The 18,347-nt window shown below is 43.3% G+C and overlaps 1 protein-coding gene across 1 annotated transcript in view; it reads left to right on the forward strand.

Annotated features, from left to right (window-relative positions):
• Positions 1-18,347, forward strand: part of LOC124550659 (insulin receptor-related protein-like) — a gene marked incomplete at its 5' end in the record, with an annotated part of 148,693 nt that overhangs the window by 51,829 nt on the left and 78,517 nt on the right. The window contains one exon of the mRNA XM_047125382.1: positions 16,375-16,608. Coding sequence (XP_046981338.1) covers positions 16,375-16,608 — 234 coding nt within the window. The remainder of the gene's footprint in view (positions 1-16,374; positions 16,609-18,347) is intronic.

The following is an 18,347-nucleotide window of genomic DNA, read 5'->3' on the forward strand; positions in this document are numbered from 1 at the left end:
ACAGCCACGTATGTAATAGCTCTTTAGAGCCGGCTGTTTTCCCCGATAGACTGAAATATGCCATTGTAAAACCATTGCATGAAAAGGGGGATACGTCGAATGTCAACAACTACCACCCAATCTCTCTTCTGACAGCTCTATCAAAAATTTTTGAGAAAGTAATGTATTCAAGAGTAGCCTCCCATATTTGTAAAAATAAAGTACTAACAAAATGTCAGTTTGGTTTTCAGAAAGGCTTTTCAACAGAAAATGCTATATACGCTTACACTGATCAAGTATTAAATGCTCTGAATAACTGGACATCACCCATTGGTATTTTTTGTGATCTCTCAAAGGCCTTTGATTGTGTAACTCATGGAATTCTTTTAGATAAGCTAATTCATTATGGTTTGAGTGGGGCAGTGCACAAATTGTTTAATTCATACTTAACTGGAAGAATGCAGAAAGTTGAAATAAGTGGTTCATGTAATGTTAAAACAATAGCTGATTCCTCAAACTGGGGGGGGCTATCAAGAATGGGGTCCCACAGGGTTCGGTCTTACGTCCTTAATTGTTCTTGATATACATTAATGATTTATCATTCCACATTGATGAAGATGCGAAGTTAGTTCTTTTTGCTGATGATACAAGTACAGTAATAACATCCAAAAAGTAATCCAGCAATAAATATAGACTTTGAACAGATGTCTGTAGCTAAGGTAGAATTTTCAAAATTTTTAGGTGTGTCCATTGATGAGAGGTTAAGCTGGAAGCAACATATTGATGGTCTACTGAAACGTCTGAATTCAGCTACGTATGCTATTAGGGTTATTGCAAATTTTGGTGATAAGAATCTCAGTAAATTAGCCCACTATGCCTACTTTCATTCACTGCTTTCGTATGGCATCATATTCTGGGGTAATTCATCGTTGAGTAGAAAAGTATTCATTGCTCAAAAACGTGTAATCAGAATCCTGCAGACATCTATTTAAGGATCAAGGGATCCTCACAGTAACCTCACAGTATATATATATTCACAAATGAAATTTGTTGTTAGTAATCCAACCCAGTTCAAAAGTAATAGCAGTGTGCATAGCTATAACACCAGGAGAAAGGATGATCTTCACTATGCAGGGTTAAATCTGACTTTGGCACAGAAAGGGGTAAATAATGCTGCCACAAAAGTCTTTGGTCACCTAGCAAACAGCATCAAAAGCCTGACAGATAGCCAACTAACGTTTAAAAATAAATTAAAAGAATTCCTAGATGACAACTCCTACTACTCATTGGCTGAATTTTTAGATATAAATTAAAGAAAAAAAAACAACAACACTTCTTAAACATTAGTGTCATGCAATATTTGGTGTAATCTAATCTACATAATAATTCTTACAGATCAATGCTTTAAAAAATCGAGAGGGCACAGTTGTTCATTCAAAACAGATAACGGTTTACTTTTGTGAAGTGAATAGATTTCAATTTCTTCTAAAGTATTTAGCAGCTACAACTTGAATTCAAAGACAAACATTTCTTTGAGCTTTTCGACTATCTGCTTTAGAATGTTCACTCTTCTGTCCTTCGTTTTTAAAATTATTAAGACCTTTAGTGAATATTTTATCTTTGCTTTGTAATTTTAATTCGCCAAACATTATTTTATGACTGACTATCTGTTTTTAGAATGTTTGGCTATAGGCTTTAAGACTGCATATTGCTAATTCACATCCCTTTATTTTTGACACTACGGCTTGTAGTATTATGATTTTAAATTCCTTCCATTTTCATTATTTTTTTTGTTTATAAGACTGGCATGCGACATAGGACATAGCAATGCCTTTTAAAAATAGTCAGATGTAAAAAAAGAATGGAATCTACATATGAACTTCATAGACAATATTTCAAAAATATGCACAACTACTGTGCCCTCTTGATTTTTTTTAAAGTATTGATCTGTAAGACTTATTATGTAATCTATGTAAATGGAAGTCTCTTGTTAAACCAGTAAATCCTATCTGTGCAGCATGTACTACACATATCAGTTAACGATTATTGCAGTCTACTTATTGAAAATCGTTTCAATATCGACATGTTGCTGCTCAATAGTACATCGTCTGACGTGACAGTCTTTGCCATTCCACTTTCGCAACAACTTCGTTAGAAAGAAGCCTGCTGCCACATCTTTGGAACGGAGTCCAACTTCACCATGGCAACCAGTGGTTCCAAATGGTTCACTAACAGGCCTTGAGAGGGCAACCCATGTACTGTCAAAACGTAGTTCATTTATCCTACATGGTAAAATACTTTTAACGCTTCTTAATTGACAATACCTGTTAAACAAGATAAGTTTAGTGTGTGTTTATTTTCCTTTCTTGACGATGTTCTTTTAACTAAGAAAACTTACATTGTTATTCGACTTACAACCCACTGCTTAGTAATCACATCATTACGTCAGAAGTGGGCGGAGCCTCCATTATATATAGTAAGACGTGCTCTGGTTTCTCCAGTAGTGATTCCCCAGCAGAAGGAGGTTCTTACTCATTGGTAAATAATCGTTTCATAGATTTATAACTTTATGTATTTTCTTTAATGTATGTAGCCCTCTAATTAAAGCTTTGTATAGGACTTGTAGATCTGAAGATGACCGCAGTAGTGGTCGAAACCGGTCACTGTAATAAATAAATTGTGATCAAGACTGTTTTTTATAGTAAAAAAACTGTGTGAGGGCTCTGATGTAGAATAACAATGATGGGGCGGATGACTGATACATCGTACAAGAGGTGTGGGGGCTCTCCAAGAGATGTGATGTCGCGCTGAGGCAGCAGCTGCAAGCGTACCCAGTGTGCAATCGTGGGTTCGATCAGTGTGCAGTCATAACGACGTGCAAGAGTCGTACTTGAGTGTCGCTTAATTGAGCAAACCCATGGTATATGTGAATACCAACATGCGCATACGTTCACCTGGGCAGGATACGCAGACATGTTGGTGTGTACAGGTACTGTAATGGCAGTGCCCGTGCGGCTGTTAGGAAATACCAATGCCTGGTCGACGCCCCTGTGCCAGAGTATTTTCCAGGCCTTTTCTAACGTTGCATAAATCTGGAACACAATCCAGTGCTCATGTAACATCAGTACATGAGGCCGTCCAGTCAGTTGAGGAAAGGGTAGGCATTCTGCAGTGGTTCAACGGAGTCTCACCGCCAGTAACGCGGAGCATCAGTCATCACCTCGATATTCCACAAAAACGAGTGTGGCGTACGTTACATTCCGAGGGCTTGTACCCGTGCCCTGTGTAGTCCGGGCAATATCTGCATCCAGGTGGCTCAGTAAGCAGACAGCAATTTTGTGAATGCTTGGCTGTACACAGAGACGCCGTGCAACACACTTCTTTAGCAGGTGAGGCTATATTTGCTCGCAGTGGTATCATGGACGCCCGCAATTCTCAAACGTGGGCGATGGAGAACCCACATGACACTAGGGAAACAAAATCCCAACTTAGGTTCTCGGTGAATGTCTGGTGTGGTACGATTGATGACTGGTGATAGTACCTGGATTTCTGCCACTTCGCACGACAGTCGCAGCATACGCATATTTCCTGATAGGAGACGTGGCATTAGAGCAACGATGGCAAGTGTACATGCAATATGATATATCACCGGTTCACTGTACCAGACAAATATCCCTGTATCTGAATAACGCGTTTCCTCAACAATGACGTGGCGGATCCATTAGCTCGTCTGCCAGATCACCTGATCTAACTCCATTAGATTTACATACATACATACATACGCACATACATTAATCCTTCTTCAGTAGATCATGAATGAGACATTTCGTAATGATGTGGAACGTGTCACTTTAACAAAAGTTTTCTTTAGACAAACTAATTAATTAATTAATTTTTTGTACAGTTACTGCTTCATATGTAAGAATTCATCTATTGAGTAGAAGTAGTTATCATTCAGAAATTCTTTTAATTTGCTTTTAAATGCTGGTTGGTTATCTTTCAGACATTTAATACTATTTCGCAAATGAACAAAGACTTTTGTTGCAGCATAATTCACCCCTTTCTGTGCCTAATTGAGATTTAATCCAGAATAGTGAATATCATCATTTCTTCTACTGTTGTAGCTATGCACTTCCCTGTTATTTTTGAATTGGGATGGGTTATTAATGACAAATTTCATAAGTGAATATATGTATTGTGAGGCACTGTGAATATCCCGAGTTCCTTAAATAAATGTCTGTAAGGTGGTCTTGGGTGGGCTCCAGCTATTATTCTGATTACACGCTTTTGTGCAATGAATACTTTCTCTCTTAATCATGAATTGCCCCAAAATATGGTGCCATATGAAAGCAATGAATGAAAGTAGGCATAGTAGGCTAATTTACTGATATGTTTATCACCAAAACTTGCAATAACGCTAATAGCATAAGTAGCTGAACCTAACCGTTTCAGCATATCATCGATGTGCTTCTTCCAATTCAATTTCTCTACTTGTACAGAATTGTATAAACTGCGTTTTCTCAAAATTTAGTGAGAGTCTGTTTGCACAGAACCGCTTAATAATTTTCTGAAAGACAGTATTTGCAATTTCCTCAGCATATTATTGCTTTTTGGGTGTGATTAAATGTATCATCATCAAAATGAACTAACTTTGCGTCTTCATGAATATAGAGTGGCAAGTCGTTAATATATATTAAGAACAATAAGGGACCCAATACTGAACCATGTGGAACACCATTCTTGATACCTCCCCAGTTAGAGGACTCCGCTGGCTTTTGCGGACTATCTGTACTGTTAATTTCAACCTTCTGCATTCTTCCATTTAAGTATGAATTAAACTGTTTGTGCACTGTCCCACTCATACCACAATACTTAAGCTTATCTAGAAGAATTTCATGATCCACACAATGAAAAGCCTTTGAGAGATCACAAAATATCCCAATCTGATATGGGGCTGGTTAAAGGGGGATGTGTACGCTACGAAGGTGGATACATGTGAAGAACTTGTCGTTCACGTCAACTACGCTTTTGCCCACATTAAAGACAGTCCAGATGATGTTCGATGCGCAACGAAACACACCCTCCAACGTGATGACAGGTGCATTCAGATGGGTGGAGAACTCTTTGAATACCTCTTGTGGGACGGACCAGTCATCTATCCCACCATTATTGTGTCCACCACAGCGCCTACACACTGTTTCGGTAAGTAAAGTCCACACTTCTCATCGCAATCATTCATGGATGTGAGTAGTCTTCAACCCGCTCCAGTTCCATAAAGAGTGAAAATCGGACACAATTTTTCGCTTTTTTTTTCAGTGTACAATCAGCTCCCAAATTACGTGAACTTCGTCTTGAATGACACTGTATATTATATCATTTTCTTATTGTGCCGTTTTTCACCTCAACTGCTGATTCCAAACCCAAAATAACTGCTAAGGTAGTTCCCTAAACAAATCCGCAAGCGATTTCCGCCTTCATTCCTCTCCAGTCTCTACACCTCGGCATTGGTGAGCCTCTATGACCAGCCATCCGTCCTATTCTATTGCCCTCTCGTGAAACTTGTACCATTTAATTTATTTTATTTAATATTGCTTTGTTATTTGAGTAGCAGAGACATTAGTTAAGGGGGACAGCCACGTCAACGGGAAAACTCTAACTTCATTGCACTCTGGCTGTAACGTTTAAATTCTTTGTTAAAATCAGACGTAGTATTTCTAAAGTTACCGCCATTGTAATGCAGAAAATATCGTTTAGATGCCCTTTCTGACGACGAGTAAAAATATGAAAATTAACTAACCGAGACACATGTACAGTTCGCATTAGTACGAAAGGCAGAAAACGTCACCAAAAGATGCAGGCTCAATTTTAATATTATATTGATTTGCGATAGACGGACTATCGCTCGATCGTTGCGTCATCAAATGAGTCAACAAACGAGTCGTTATTAACACCTCAGTGAAGTGCAAATCATTTTTTAAATCAAAGCAGATGGAAAGAAACCAGCTACTACAAGTAACGAAAGCAAATTTATGAATATAGAATTATTATTAATATTGCGAAAGATGGTACAATAAAAATTACAATGTGGCGTCAACGTGTGCAAATGAAAGTTATTTTATTACTCTATGACCTCTCGATGAGAAAAGACAATGAAAAGCCGGCATCACGACTATTTAAAATGATCTGATTACAGACAGTAAGGTGCAGTGGAGCTTCTTAGATAATGTCTGAGATAAGATACGTCTCAGTTACTAACGTCGTTAATTGTTCCATAAAGTAATGTTGCTATCCTTGTAACTTGTGCTAAATGATCTGATACGAAAACTTTACTATCTTAAACCTTCCAAATTCATTCCTCCAAAATTCTTTGAGCGACTGCCTGATAACCTGTCGATCCCCGTAACACAGCTCTTCCGTTGACTTTTTGCCTCTTACACAGAGGTACTGAAAATAAATCAAAGATAGAAGGAACTCGGATGCTGAGAGTTGGGTTCTCCGTTCGCTGGGAAGAAAGGCTGCTGGAACTAGCAGCACAAGTTGTAGACCAAAGGCACAACGCTGGATGTTGTTGCCAAAACATAATATGAAGGAAATGAGTGTTCAGTTCCCAGTGCTGTGCAAATGAAACTTGAAATGGTAGTAGAGAAAAAAAAGGTTATAAAAGCGGAACAATAGCTTATGTAGAGCAGCAGCTACGAAATTTGCCACAGACAATGCCTTGTAAACAGTAAAGGCGAAAAGCGGGTCGTTGGTAGGCAACTAAAACCTCGTAACTCCATCTGTTCTCGTAATTCCAGTAACCAGTATTCTACCAAAGAGAGATTCAAAAGCGCGTGGATTTTTCTAATGCGTCAGTAGCTACCCTTCTACAGTTTAGTTGCATATGTAGCAGCTTTATTTGTGTCACTTTACATATTTTTTAAGAAGTCGTTTTTGGCTTCTGTTGTAAAATTTAGTAAAATGAAATTACGTGGTTTTCATTACCTACCATCGGTATGGCACGAAAAATTCGTTTCTTTCAGTTGTAATTAGACGAATCTAAACCGATAATTATACCAAAATTATGCTACATGGAAGTGACAATTACAGAACAACAAAGGTTAATGATATCAGCACATAGTGTTTAATTGTAACAGGTATGTCATGCATGTGAACATACGGAGATATTTCTGCGAGCGCGTAATCTTTTGTGAGAATAGACTTTGCCTTTCTACAACGTGAAGAAAAACCTCCCACATTATAATTTACCCCGCATTTAGTCTGTTAATGTCAATAGGCATTGTTCCATTTAAAAAGTGTACGTTTTCACGAAAGATACACTGTTTAAGTATTATTACGATCTGTTGATCGGGTCACCGTACGAGCCCCTGACAACCAATCCTTTCTGTGAAAACTGCACGTCAATGCCATTTTCCATCTCCGCATAATTTGCGGTGCAAGTTTTAGGCGATTCATCCTCTGTAAAGTAGTGTGTTCCAGCTCGCGTGCCGACCTGAGGGCAGCTGGGCGAGCAAGAGCATAGGTGGCCAGGGATGAACAAACGGCTGATGTGTGCGTAGTGTTTGCAGCTCTGTCATACTCCATTGTCCGAGTGCCTGCGGCCAGTTGTGACCGAGCAGCTTGAAGCACGTGTAGAGCTCTAGCAATATGTCCGTTTGGCGTGCAGCTTTGACTACGCTCAAATTGAGATGCGCATAGCTTGTGTGGTGTGACTCTGGGCAGCGCGTTTTTGTACTGTAACAGGTTCGAGCGGGACCATGGAAACTGAGACGCTACGCATTGGTGACGCGACCTGCCCCTGCCCCTGGTTGCGTGTTGTTGTGATTCTGGCCCACTTCCTCACTTTGGGACACTTGAGGCTGGGAGTGGGAAAGCTGTTTTCCTATGTGCTCCCTTCGACGTCGTGCATACGGGCACTGGTAGTATTGGCAGTCCATAAACTATTGCCTTCCTACTGAACTTTACGGTCACTGAGTAGTACTTCGTTTTCCACCATTTAAGCTCTCGGTCTTTTCTCATTCGTACATTATATTCTATAGTTATTTATACTAAGAGCCAAAGACACTGGCACCTGCCTAATATCGCGTACGGCCCTCACGAGCACGTAGAAGTGCCGCAATACGACGTGGCATGGACTCGACTTTGTCTGAAATAGTGTTGGAGGGAATGACACCACGAATCCTGAAGGGCAGCCCATATATGCGTAAGAGTACTAGGGAGTCGAGATCTCTTAACAGTACATTGCAAGGCATCCCAGGTATGCTCAATAACGTTCATGTCTGGGAAGGTGGTGGCCAGCGGAAGTGTTTAAACTCAGAAGTGTGTTCTTGGAGCCACTCTGTAGCGATTCTGGATGTGTGGGTCGTCGCATTGTCCTGCTGGAATTGTCCAAGTCCTTCGGAATGCACAATGGACATGAATGGATGTAGCTGATCAGACAGGACGCTTACGTACGTGTCACCTGTCATAGTCGTATCTAGATGCATCAGGGGTCCCATACCATCCCAACTGCACACGCCCCACACCATTACGCAGCCACCACCAGCTTGAACAGTCCCCTGCTGATATGCAGGTTCCATGGATTCATGGCGTTGTCTCCATACCCGTACACGTCCATCCGTTCGATACAATTTGAAACGAGATTCGTCCGAGCAGGCAACATGTTTACAGCCGTCAGCAGTCCAGTGTCGGTGTTTACGGACACAGGTGAGGCGTAAGCATTGTGACATTCAGTTATCAAAGATACACGAGTGGGCCTTCGCTTCCGAAAACCCATATCGATGACGTTTCGTTGAATGGTTCGCACGCTGACACTTGCTGATGGCGCAGCACTGAAATCTGCAGCAATTTGCGGAAGGGTTGCACTTCTGTCACGTTCAACGATTCTCTTCTTTCGTCGTTGGTCACCTTCTTGCAGGATCTTTTCCGGCCGCAGCGATGTCGGAGGTTTCACGTTTTGCCGAATTCCTGATATTCACGGTGCACTCGTGAAATGGTGGTAAGGAACAATCCCCACTTCTTCACTACTTCGGAGATGCTGTGCCCCATCGCTCGTGCGCCGACCATAACACCACGTTCAAACTCACTTACATCTTGATAACCTGCTAGTGTAGCAGGAGTAACTTATCTAACAATTGCGCCAGACACTTGTTGCTTTATTCAGGCGTTGCCGACCGCAGCGCTGTATTCTGCCTCTTTACATATCTCTGTATTTGAATAAAAATGATTCAAATGGCTCTGAGCACTATGGGACTTAACTTCTGAGGTCACCAGTACCCTAGAACTTAGAACTACGTAAACCTAACTAACCTAAGGACATCACACACATACATGCCCGAGGCAGGATTCGAACCTGCGACCGTAGCGGTCGCGCGGTTCTAGACTGTAGCGCCCAGAACCGTTCGGCCACCCCGGCCGGCTTACACTCACAAATCAATTGATTGACACAATCAGTTTATGTTCACAAACGTAAGTTCTGTGCTGTGTTGGCAGTTCAAAACAAATAAGAAAAATCCTTCTTTAAAAATAGAGGAATGACTTCTTTGACAACAAAGTTCTTGGAAAACAAAATTAGTGTATATCTGGGTGAGACTACCTTCAGAAAAGTTCTCCTTCTTAGACATCCGTAGTAGGGAGGAAATTCAAGTCTCATCTCACAAGCCACACAAGGAGTCCAGCGCCAGAGTCCACGGCCGAAGCAGCGCGTGGTCCCGGGTGACAAGAGAGGCGTCAAGTCCAGGTGGTTGTGTGGTGCTGGCGATCTTCTAATTCTGCTGCTCGTCGGGCGAGGGTAGTTACATCCGCGTGGCGGACGACTACCAGATAAGCTACTGGTCTAGCGACGTGAGCTCGGATTGGCTGAGGAAAGTGTTGCGGCGGATGCAGCAAAAGGTTCGTAGATGTGGGAGCCTCCACTGCTCTTGCGCGCCCTCTGATCTAGCTAGCCTGCTGCCTGCAGGTCGGGAGTAGTTCGGCTGACTTCGGCCTGTGCGCCTGCGGACCCGGAGCGACGACCCGCAGAGCGCTGCTGCATAGCGGGTTGACGCCGTTGCAGGAGACTCCGGAAACAAGCCAAATACACTCCTGGAAATGGAAAAAAGAACACATTGACACCGGTGTGTCAGACCCACCATACTTGCTCCGGACACTACGAGAGGGCTGTACAAGCAATGATCACACGCACGGCACAGCGGACACACCAGGAACCGCGGTGTTGGCCGTCGAATGGCGCTAGCTGCGCAGCATTTGTGCACCGCCGCCGTCAGTGTCAGCCAGTTTGCCGTGGCATACGGAGCTCCATCGCAGTCTTTAACACTGGTAGCATGCCGCGACAGCGTGGACGTGAACCCTATGTGCAGTTGACGGACTTTGAGCGAGGGCGTATAGTGGGCATGCGGGAGGCGGGGTGGACGTACCGCCGAATTGCTCAACACGTGGGGCGTGAGGTCTCCACAGTACATCGATGTTGTCGCCAGTGGTCGGCGGAAGGTGCACGTGCCCGTCGACCTGGGACCGGACCGCAGCGACGCACGGATGCACGCCAAGACCGTAGGATCCTACGCAGTGCCGTAGGGGACCGCACCGCCACTTCCCAGCAAATTAGGGACACTGTTGCTCCTGGGGTATCGGCGAGGACCATTCGCAACCGTCTCCATGAAGCTGGGCTACGGTCCCGCACACCGTTAGGCCGTCTTCCGCTCACGCCCCAACATCGTGCAGCCCGCCTCCAGTGGTGTCGCGACAGGCGTGAATGGAGGGACGAATGGAGACGTGTCGTCTTCAGCGATGAGAGTCGCTTCTGCCTTGGTGCCAATGATGGTCGTATGCGTGTTTGGCGCCGTGCAGGTGAGCGCCACAATCAGGACTGCATACGACCGAGGCACACAGGGCCAACACCCGGCATCATGGTGTGGGGAGCGATCTCCTACATTGGCCGTACACCACTGGTGATCGTCGAGGGGACACTGAATAGTGCACGGTACATCCAAACCGTCATCGAACCCATCGTTCTACCATTCCTAGACCGGCAAGGGAACTTGCTGTTCCAACAGGACAATGCACGTCCGCATGTATCCCGTGCCACCCAACGTGCTCTAGAAGGTGTAAGTCAACTACCCTGGCCAGCAAGATCTCCGGATCAGTGCCCCATTGAGCATGTTTGGGACTGGATGAAGCGTCGTCTCACGCGGTCTGCACGTCCAGCACGAACGCTGGTCCAACTGAGGCGCCAGGTGGAAATGGCATGGCAAGCCGTTCCACAGGTCTACATCCAGCATCTCTACGATCGTCTCCATGGGAGAATAGCAGCCTGCATTGCTGCGAAAGGTGGATATACACTGTACTAGTGCCGACATTGTGCATGCTCTGTTGCCTGTGTCTATGTGCCTGTGGTTCTGTCAGTGTGATCATGTGATGTATCTGACCCCAGGAATGTGTCAATAAAGTTTCCCCTTCCTGGGACAATGAATTCACGGTGTTCTTATTTCAATTTCCAGGAGTGTATCTTGAGGAAAACCTCACTGCATCGGTTTACAGTTACACAAGACAAGGGATTCCGTGTTTATTTTTATACTAGGAATTTCTATTTCCACTAGTTTTCGACTACTGTTAAAAAATTACAGTACTCGATTCAAAAGAAAACTATTGCTTCACCTATATCGAAGTACTCTACCCGATGCGTGCTACCATTTCCAAAACCTCGTTTCGATATCTCTGCCTGTTCAGGAGGTATGAGAGATGTTATGAATATTTCATTCTTGCTTGCCTGCAATAGAAAATGAACTCGGTACATAAAATCCTTTTGCTCCATACTGGAGACAGATAGAGACTTTCTACGGGGTATATACGCCCCGGGACAACCGAGAAAAACCCGGCAATTTTTTGGAATTCCGGGAATTTTTCATTGTTTTAGTTTTCAGTTAAATTATTCTAATTTTGACTGGTAAGAACTGACACTCTAACAAAGAATATTACTGTATCCCACTGCTGCAGAATAATTCTGCAGCAACAACGAGAGAGAAAAAATAAGATCTAAATCGCAAAGGAAATGCACCATTTACAACAACAGAACACCGTGCACACACAAGCGTCTGCCAACAGCAATATGTGTCGAAGGCGTAGGACGAAGACTATGCAGTACTTCATAACAACAAACTGCTTCTGGTGAACATCACATCACAAGTATTTACTTTAGTTTCGTTTGAGCAGTTTCCAGAGGGCTCAAGAGCATGCGGACTTCAGTGGCATATGAGCAGTACCTCCTCCCGATTCTGGGTAGTTGAAGCCAGATGCTAACCGGAAAAATTCTTGTGGCGCGTCCAAGCTGCCAGATCCTCGCTTGCGCAGAGCAGTCTGAGTTATAGTGGAGAGGGGGGTAGTCGCTACGTGACCCGTGTTTACCTTTAGTGATTTTATTGTCTCCTCTTCGTTTATAACTCCTATGTCAAATGGAAACAAAACGGATTTCTGTGGCCAGGAGCTATCAAATGAATTAAAATACACTCACACAATTATGGAAGGCTAAATATATTATTAGTTTCAGTTTTCTAATTTAATTTTATTTCCACGTTTTTGGCCGTCAACCAATAATCACCTTGAAGAACAATGAAGTTATTTTTCTCGGTTGACTAAAGAAATTTGGCTTTTATTAATTTTTCCATTGAGACAGTCAATTTATTTGAAACTAAACGTTTCATTCCACAATATAGGCTCGTTCCAATTGTTCACTGAATTTCAGGTGCACGTTTTCATCTTCCAGCACGTATGGCATTATGCCATAATAAAGAACCAAACATGAGATAATACAGTACTGATACTCCAAGAAAATTAGAATTCCGAAAACCACACTAAAAAATTTGTAAATGTAGACATACGTATGTGCACTTCAAGCCGTATTTTCATTAATCTTACAAATGAGTTTTACATGTGAAACCTTAGTTTTTCTTGTAACTATGTGTTTTAATTTAAACCACTAATCTTTCCTATATGTGTGTTCGCGCTACTTAACAGTGATGTTATTACTCGCTGACCGCATGGTTGAGATCAAGTATCACGAGCTATGATTGGCTTACAAAAGCGCATCGCAATCTCATTTTCAATGTTTTGGAAAGTGACGTACGGAGTTTGATGGAATTCTAATTTATACTTTCGTAATTACGAAAATATGCAGCGTAGATGTTGCTGCACTTAAAGATTTTTCCAAGATTTTTTTTGCTGAATATCGTTGTCTACAGTGCCGGGAAGTTCTACGCCAGTGGATTACCTTTCAAAGCATTAATCAGTTTTGCAGTTCCATGGGAAAGTATACTGCCGCGTAACCCGGAAAAGTGTATTTTCACCTGGGAAAAAGTGTATTTTTTAACTGGGAAAAATTCGGGAATTTTTTTCCTTGTCGGTGTATACACCCTGTCCTATCAAGTCTAAAGAAAAATTCAACGTATAAGCTAAATTTCGTATGCGGCAGCATATGGTGTATTTTAAACCAATCACAATATCAAAGCTACCTCTATTTTTCATTGCAGACTTTCATATTTCGCGCAGTGTCTTACTTAAATGTAATATCACAATAAGTATGACCATAAGCTTCACTGTGAAGATGACATATAAAGTTACAAGTAACATAAAAATCATTTTTTTCTGAATAATTTCTGTAATATCGTTTGAGAAAAATTGCATGGTGTAACCTTACATAAGCTGCCAATCGTGGTAAAAGTAAGAAACGCTCCGAAAGTAATTTAACAGAGAAGTTTCGATTCCGAGAAATGCGTAGTGTCATGTTGAGTTGGTAGAGTAACAGCAAGTGTTAATGCGTGACGTCACGCTGAATCGCAAGTTTATATATATATATATATATATATATATATATATATATATATATATATATATATCGAAGCGCATTGTATGTACCCCAATAGTAATATTTGTGGTTTTTAATTTGATTATTTATTTGAAAAGCTATTGAAATAATTGTGTATGGTATGAGTAAAAATCATATGACTATTATTCACAGTGATATGATAGTGATTTGACATAGACTTGACAATGAAGAAGTATATTTTTTCTTTGATAAAGACAGAGACGTTAGCACTCTATCAAGTTACTCTGGTGCGCGATAAGTGAATTTCGTGTTTTTGTCCTAATTGATTGCGTAGAGGGCAATTCTAATTAATTATTGAGTCCTTTGAGTAGTAAAAGGAAGAGAGAGAGAGAGAGAGAGAGAGAGAAGGCAACAAAAAGGAATACGCTAACTGTCCAAATAAAGGTCACATCTTGCGCACTTTATCAGCGAGGCGCGATATATGTTACAAGGGATCGCGCTACAGCATCAATGTAGACTTCGCATAAAACGAAGAATTATTACCGATAATACTAAGATCGGAAGTTGTTTTGAGAAAGCATATGATTCTGAACTGGCTTTTAATTAACTATTACGAAAGACAATTTGTGAGGAAAAAGACAAATTCCGGAAATTTGATTTGATTGTGTGGTTTCATAGCAACGTATCAACAGTCTTGGGTTACGTGTAGCTGGAACGGAGTTATAAGTTGAAAATCCCATACACACGCAGGCGCACACTATAAAAATTGGCATTAATTATGATTGAGTTCCGAATGAATGTGATTTTTGTAGCCAAATCGGGACCACTATAAAATACAGTTACGTGAAAAGACAATTCGTGTGTTGCGTCTCAATTCTGTAGACGACCAGCTGTAGAAACTACAATTTCACATCGATGTTATCACTTTTGTCAGAATAGTGACAGTTTATTTCTTTTTCTGCCGTACTCGAACGAAGAATATAAATTGGAAGTTCTTAATGTTTTGTTGTATATCATGGTTTCAAAAAGATAATGAGATGTTCCCCTTCCCCACTTCTTCGAACATAGGACCCTGAGGATTTGCCGAGCGTATGGAGAAGAAAGAAGAGAGAACCAAACAAACCACAACCACTACCGACGACGTCGACGAAGGAGACAAGGGGAGGAGAGGATACAATGGGCATGCTTCGACCCTGTCAGTGCAATGCATCACTAATTGGGGCAGGGAATGAATGTTTGTACGTCTCAATATGCACAGGACCTGCACGGCCCGTGCGGAATGTGCTTGTTGCGCCGTAATGTCATGTCACTTCACACAGGCTATATGCATCTCAACTTGCACTTAACCTTACACTACACGTACCAGCCAACAAGAGCGATGATGGGTGGGCAAGGGCACAATTGTTCTGTGGGACAGTGTCGGACCTACCTAGCGAGTAGAGATGCTCCACTTTGCTGTTTTCCTCGCAGACAGCCACTGTACGGTTTTTTCGTCCATGTTCGCCAATTGCAAAGCGGTCCAGGTGCCAGGGAGGCAAAGTACGAGGGCTGTCCAGAAAGTAAGTTACGATCGGTCACGAAATGGAAACGACTATGAAAATCCGATAAAGCTTTGCAAAGATGTGTTGAGCAGTGTCTCTAGTATGACTCTAGGTAGAATTATGTCGCTCTTTTCATTCCTGAGCTCTTAGTGAGCGCGTAAAGATGTTATAGAAAATAGTGTCTCCCGCCACGTACGAGGGCCTGGTGAGAATTTTCACCTGAAGCTATGCAACCAACATTACACAACTGTCGTGCGGTTTCTTCTTCAAGACAATTCTCAGCCTCATTCTGCAGGGGCAATGAAGATGTTCCTGCATCGTTTCAGTTGGAAATGTTTGGTTACCCACAATACAGCCCGTAATTGTCTCCCACTGAGTTTCATCTCAGCTCAAACGAACTGCTGGATATGAAGACAACAATTTGGCACAGACAACGAGCTTTAGGTCAGCGTAAAGAATTGACGGAAAACACTTGGGGCTGCCTTCTATGATGGGGGTATTGGAAAGTTGGTACAACGCTACGACGAATGTCTGAGTCAGAACGGCGACTACGTAGAGAAGTAGCTGAAAGGTGTAGCAAACTGTTACAAATGAAACATTTCTGATTTCCACTGTGATTTTCATTTCGCGATCAGTCATAACTTATGAACCTTCCTGGCAGATTAAAACTGTGTGCCCGACCGAGACTCGAACTCGGGACCTTTGCCTTTCGCGGGCAAGCGCTCTACCAAAGCACGACTCACGCCCGCTACTCACAGCTTTACTTCTGCCAGTACCTCGTCTCCTACTGGCAGAAGTATAGCTGTGAGTACCGGGCGTGAGTCGTGCTTCGGTAGCTCAGATGGTAGAGCGCTTGCCCGCGAAAGGCAAAGGTCCCGAGTTCGAGTCTCGGTCGGGCACACAGTTTTAATCTGCCAGGAAGTTTCATATCAGCGCACACTCCGCTGCAGAGTGAAAATCTCATTCTGGAATCGTAACTCACTTTCTGGACAGCCCTCGTAGCAGGTGTACAGGTGGACGGATGACTGTGTGGTGCAGGTGTCCCCCGTGTCAAACGGCTACCTGGCGTCCTGCGGCCGGGTCTCGTTCGACGCGGAGGCCCGCCCACTCAACGAGACGGCGGCCGAGGTGCGCTGGGACAGGGGCGGCGTCACGGCGCGCCTGCCCGGCGTCATCGGCTACGTCCTGCACTACAGCGCGGCCAGCGACGCCGGGGGCGCCGGGTCCGCGGCGCAGCAGAACACCGACGAGTGCCACACAGACGGCTGGAAGGTGGGTAGTGGCAGCGCCGCACTGCTCCATTAGGTGCTTCCCACTGTGGGCACCAGCCAACACCTTGGGACCACACCACGTGCGTTCACTGACGCTTTTTGCGCATGATGCTGTGGTATATCGAGAGGTTGTAACAATGGAAAATTGTACTGAAATGCAGGAGGATCTGCAGCGAACTGACGCATCCTGCAGGGAAAGGCAATTGAATCTCAATGTAGACAAGTGTAATATGCTGCGATTACATAGAAAGAAACATCCCTTATCATGTAGCTACAATATAGCAGGTCAGCAACTGGAAGCAGTTAATTCCATAAATTATCTGGGAGTACGCATTAGGAGTGATTTAAAATGGAATGATAACATAAAATTAATCGTCGGTGAAGCAGATGCCAGACTAAGATTCATTCGAAGAATCGCTGGCCGGTGTGGTCGTGCGGTTCTAGGCGCTTCAGTCTGGAACCGCGTGACCGCTACGGTCGCAGGTTCGAATCCTGCCTCGGGCATGGATGTGTGCTATGTCCTTAGGTTAGTTAGGTTTAAGTAGTTATAAGTTCTAGGGGACTGATGACCTTAGAAGTTAAGTCCCATAGTGCTCAGAGCCATTTGAACCATTCGAAGAATCCTAAGGAAATGCAATCCGAAAACAAAGGAAGTAGGTTACAGTACACTTGTTCACCCACTGCTTGAATAATGCTCAGCAGTGTGGGATCCGTACCAGATAGGGTTGATAGAAGAGATAGAGAAGATCCAACGGAGAGCAGTGCGCTTCGTTACAGGATCATTTAGTAATCTCGAAAGCGTTACGGAGATGATAGATAAACTCCAGTGAAAGACTCTGCAGGAGAGACCCTCAGTAGCTCGGCATGTGCATTTGTTGAAGTTTCGAGAACATACCTTCACCGAGGAGTCAAGCAGTATATTGCTCCCTCCTACATATATCTCGCGAAGAGACCATGAGGATGAAATCAGAGAGATTAGAACCCACACATAGGCATACCGACAATCTCTCTTTCCACAAACAATACGAGACTGGGATAGAAGGGAGAACCGATAGAGGTAATCAAGGTACCCTCCGCCACACACCGTCAAGTAGCTTGCGGAGTATGGATGTAGATGTAGATGTAGACACCATCACCTAATGTACACAGGTTCGATAAAAATATGGAAACACCTCAGAGGATGCAAGCTCGAGCATACGAGGCGTATTCCGAATGTAAGGTCTGATCGGACACGAAATGGAAACCAGAGTGAAAATCCGATAAAGCTTGGTATAGGTGTGTTGGACAATGTCTCTAGTATGCCAAATGATCGCTTCACGTCTGTATTTATAGTTCTGAGTGCACAGTGAGCACGTAAAGATGTCTAGAAAACAGCGTCTCCCGCCAAGTATGAGTGCCCGTGAGAGATTGCGCCTCATCTGATGCAGCCCGCACAACATAACTGTCGTGTATTCCCTTCTTCGTGACAGTTCTCAGCCACACTGTGCAGGGGCAATGAAGCAGCAGCTGCGTTTCCGATGGGAAGCGTTTGATCGCACTCCATACAGCCTGGACTTGCTCCCCCTGATTTTCATCTCTGCTGACACAAACTGCTGGCTATGAAGTCAACGTTGTGGCACAGACAACGGACTGCAAACGAGCGTAGAGAATCGGGGAAAAGTGCAGGCGGCTGCCTTCTATGAGAACGAGTGCCACACAGACAGCTGGAAGGTAATGGCAGCACCACACCGCTTCATTTGG

Source organism: Schistocerca americana, chromosome 9, assembly GCF_021461395.2.
Source record: "Schistocerca americana isolate TAMUIC-IGC-003095 chromosome 9, iqSchAmer2.1, whole genome shotgun sequence".
Classification (NCBI taxonomy): domain Eukaryota; kingdom Metazoa; phylum Arthropoda; class Insecta; order Orthoptera; family Acrididae; genus Schistocerca; species Schistocerca americana.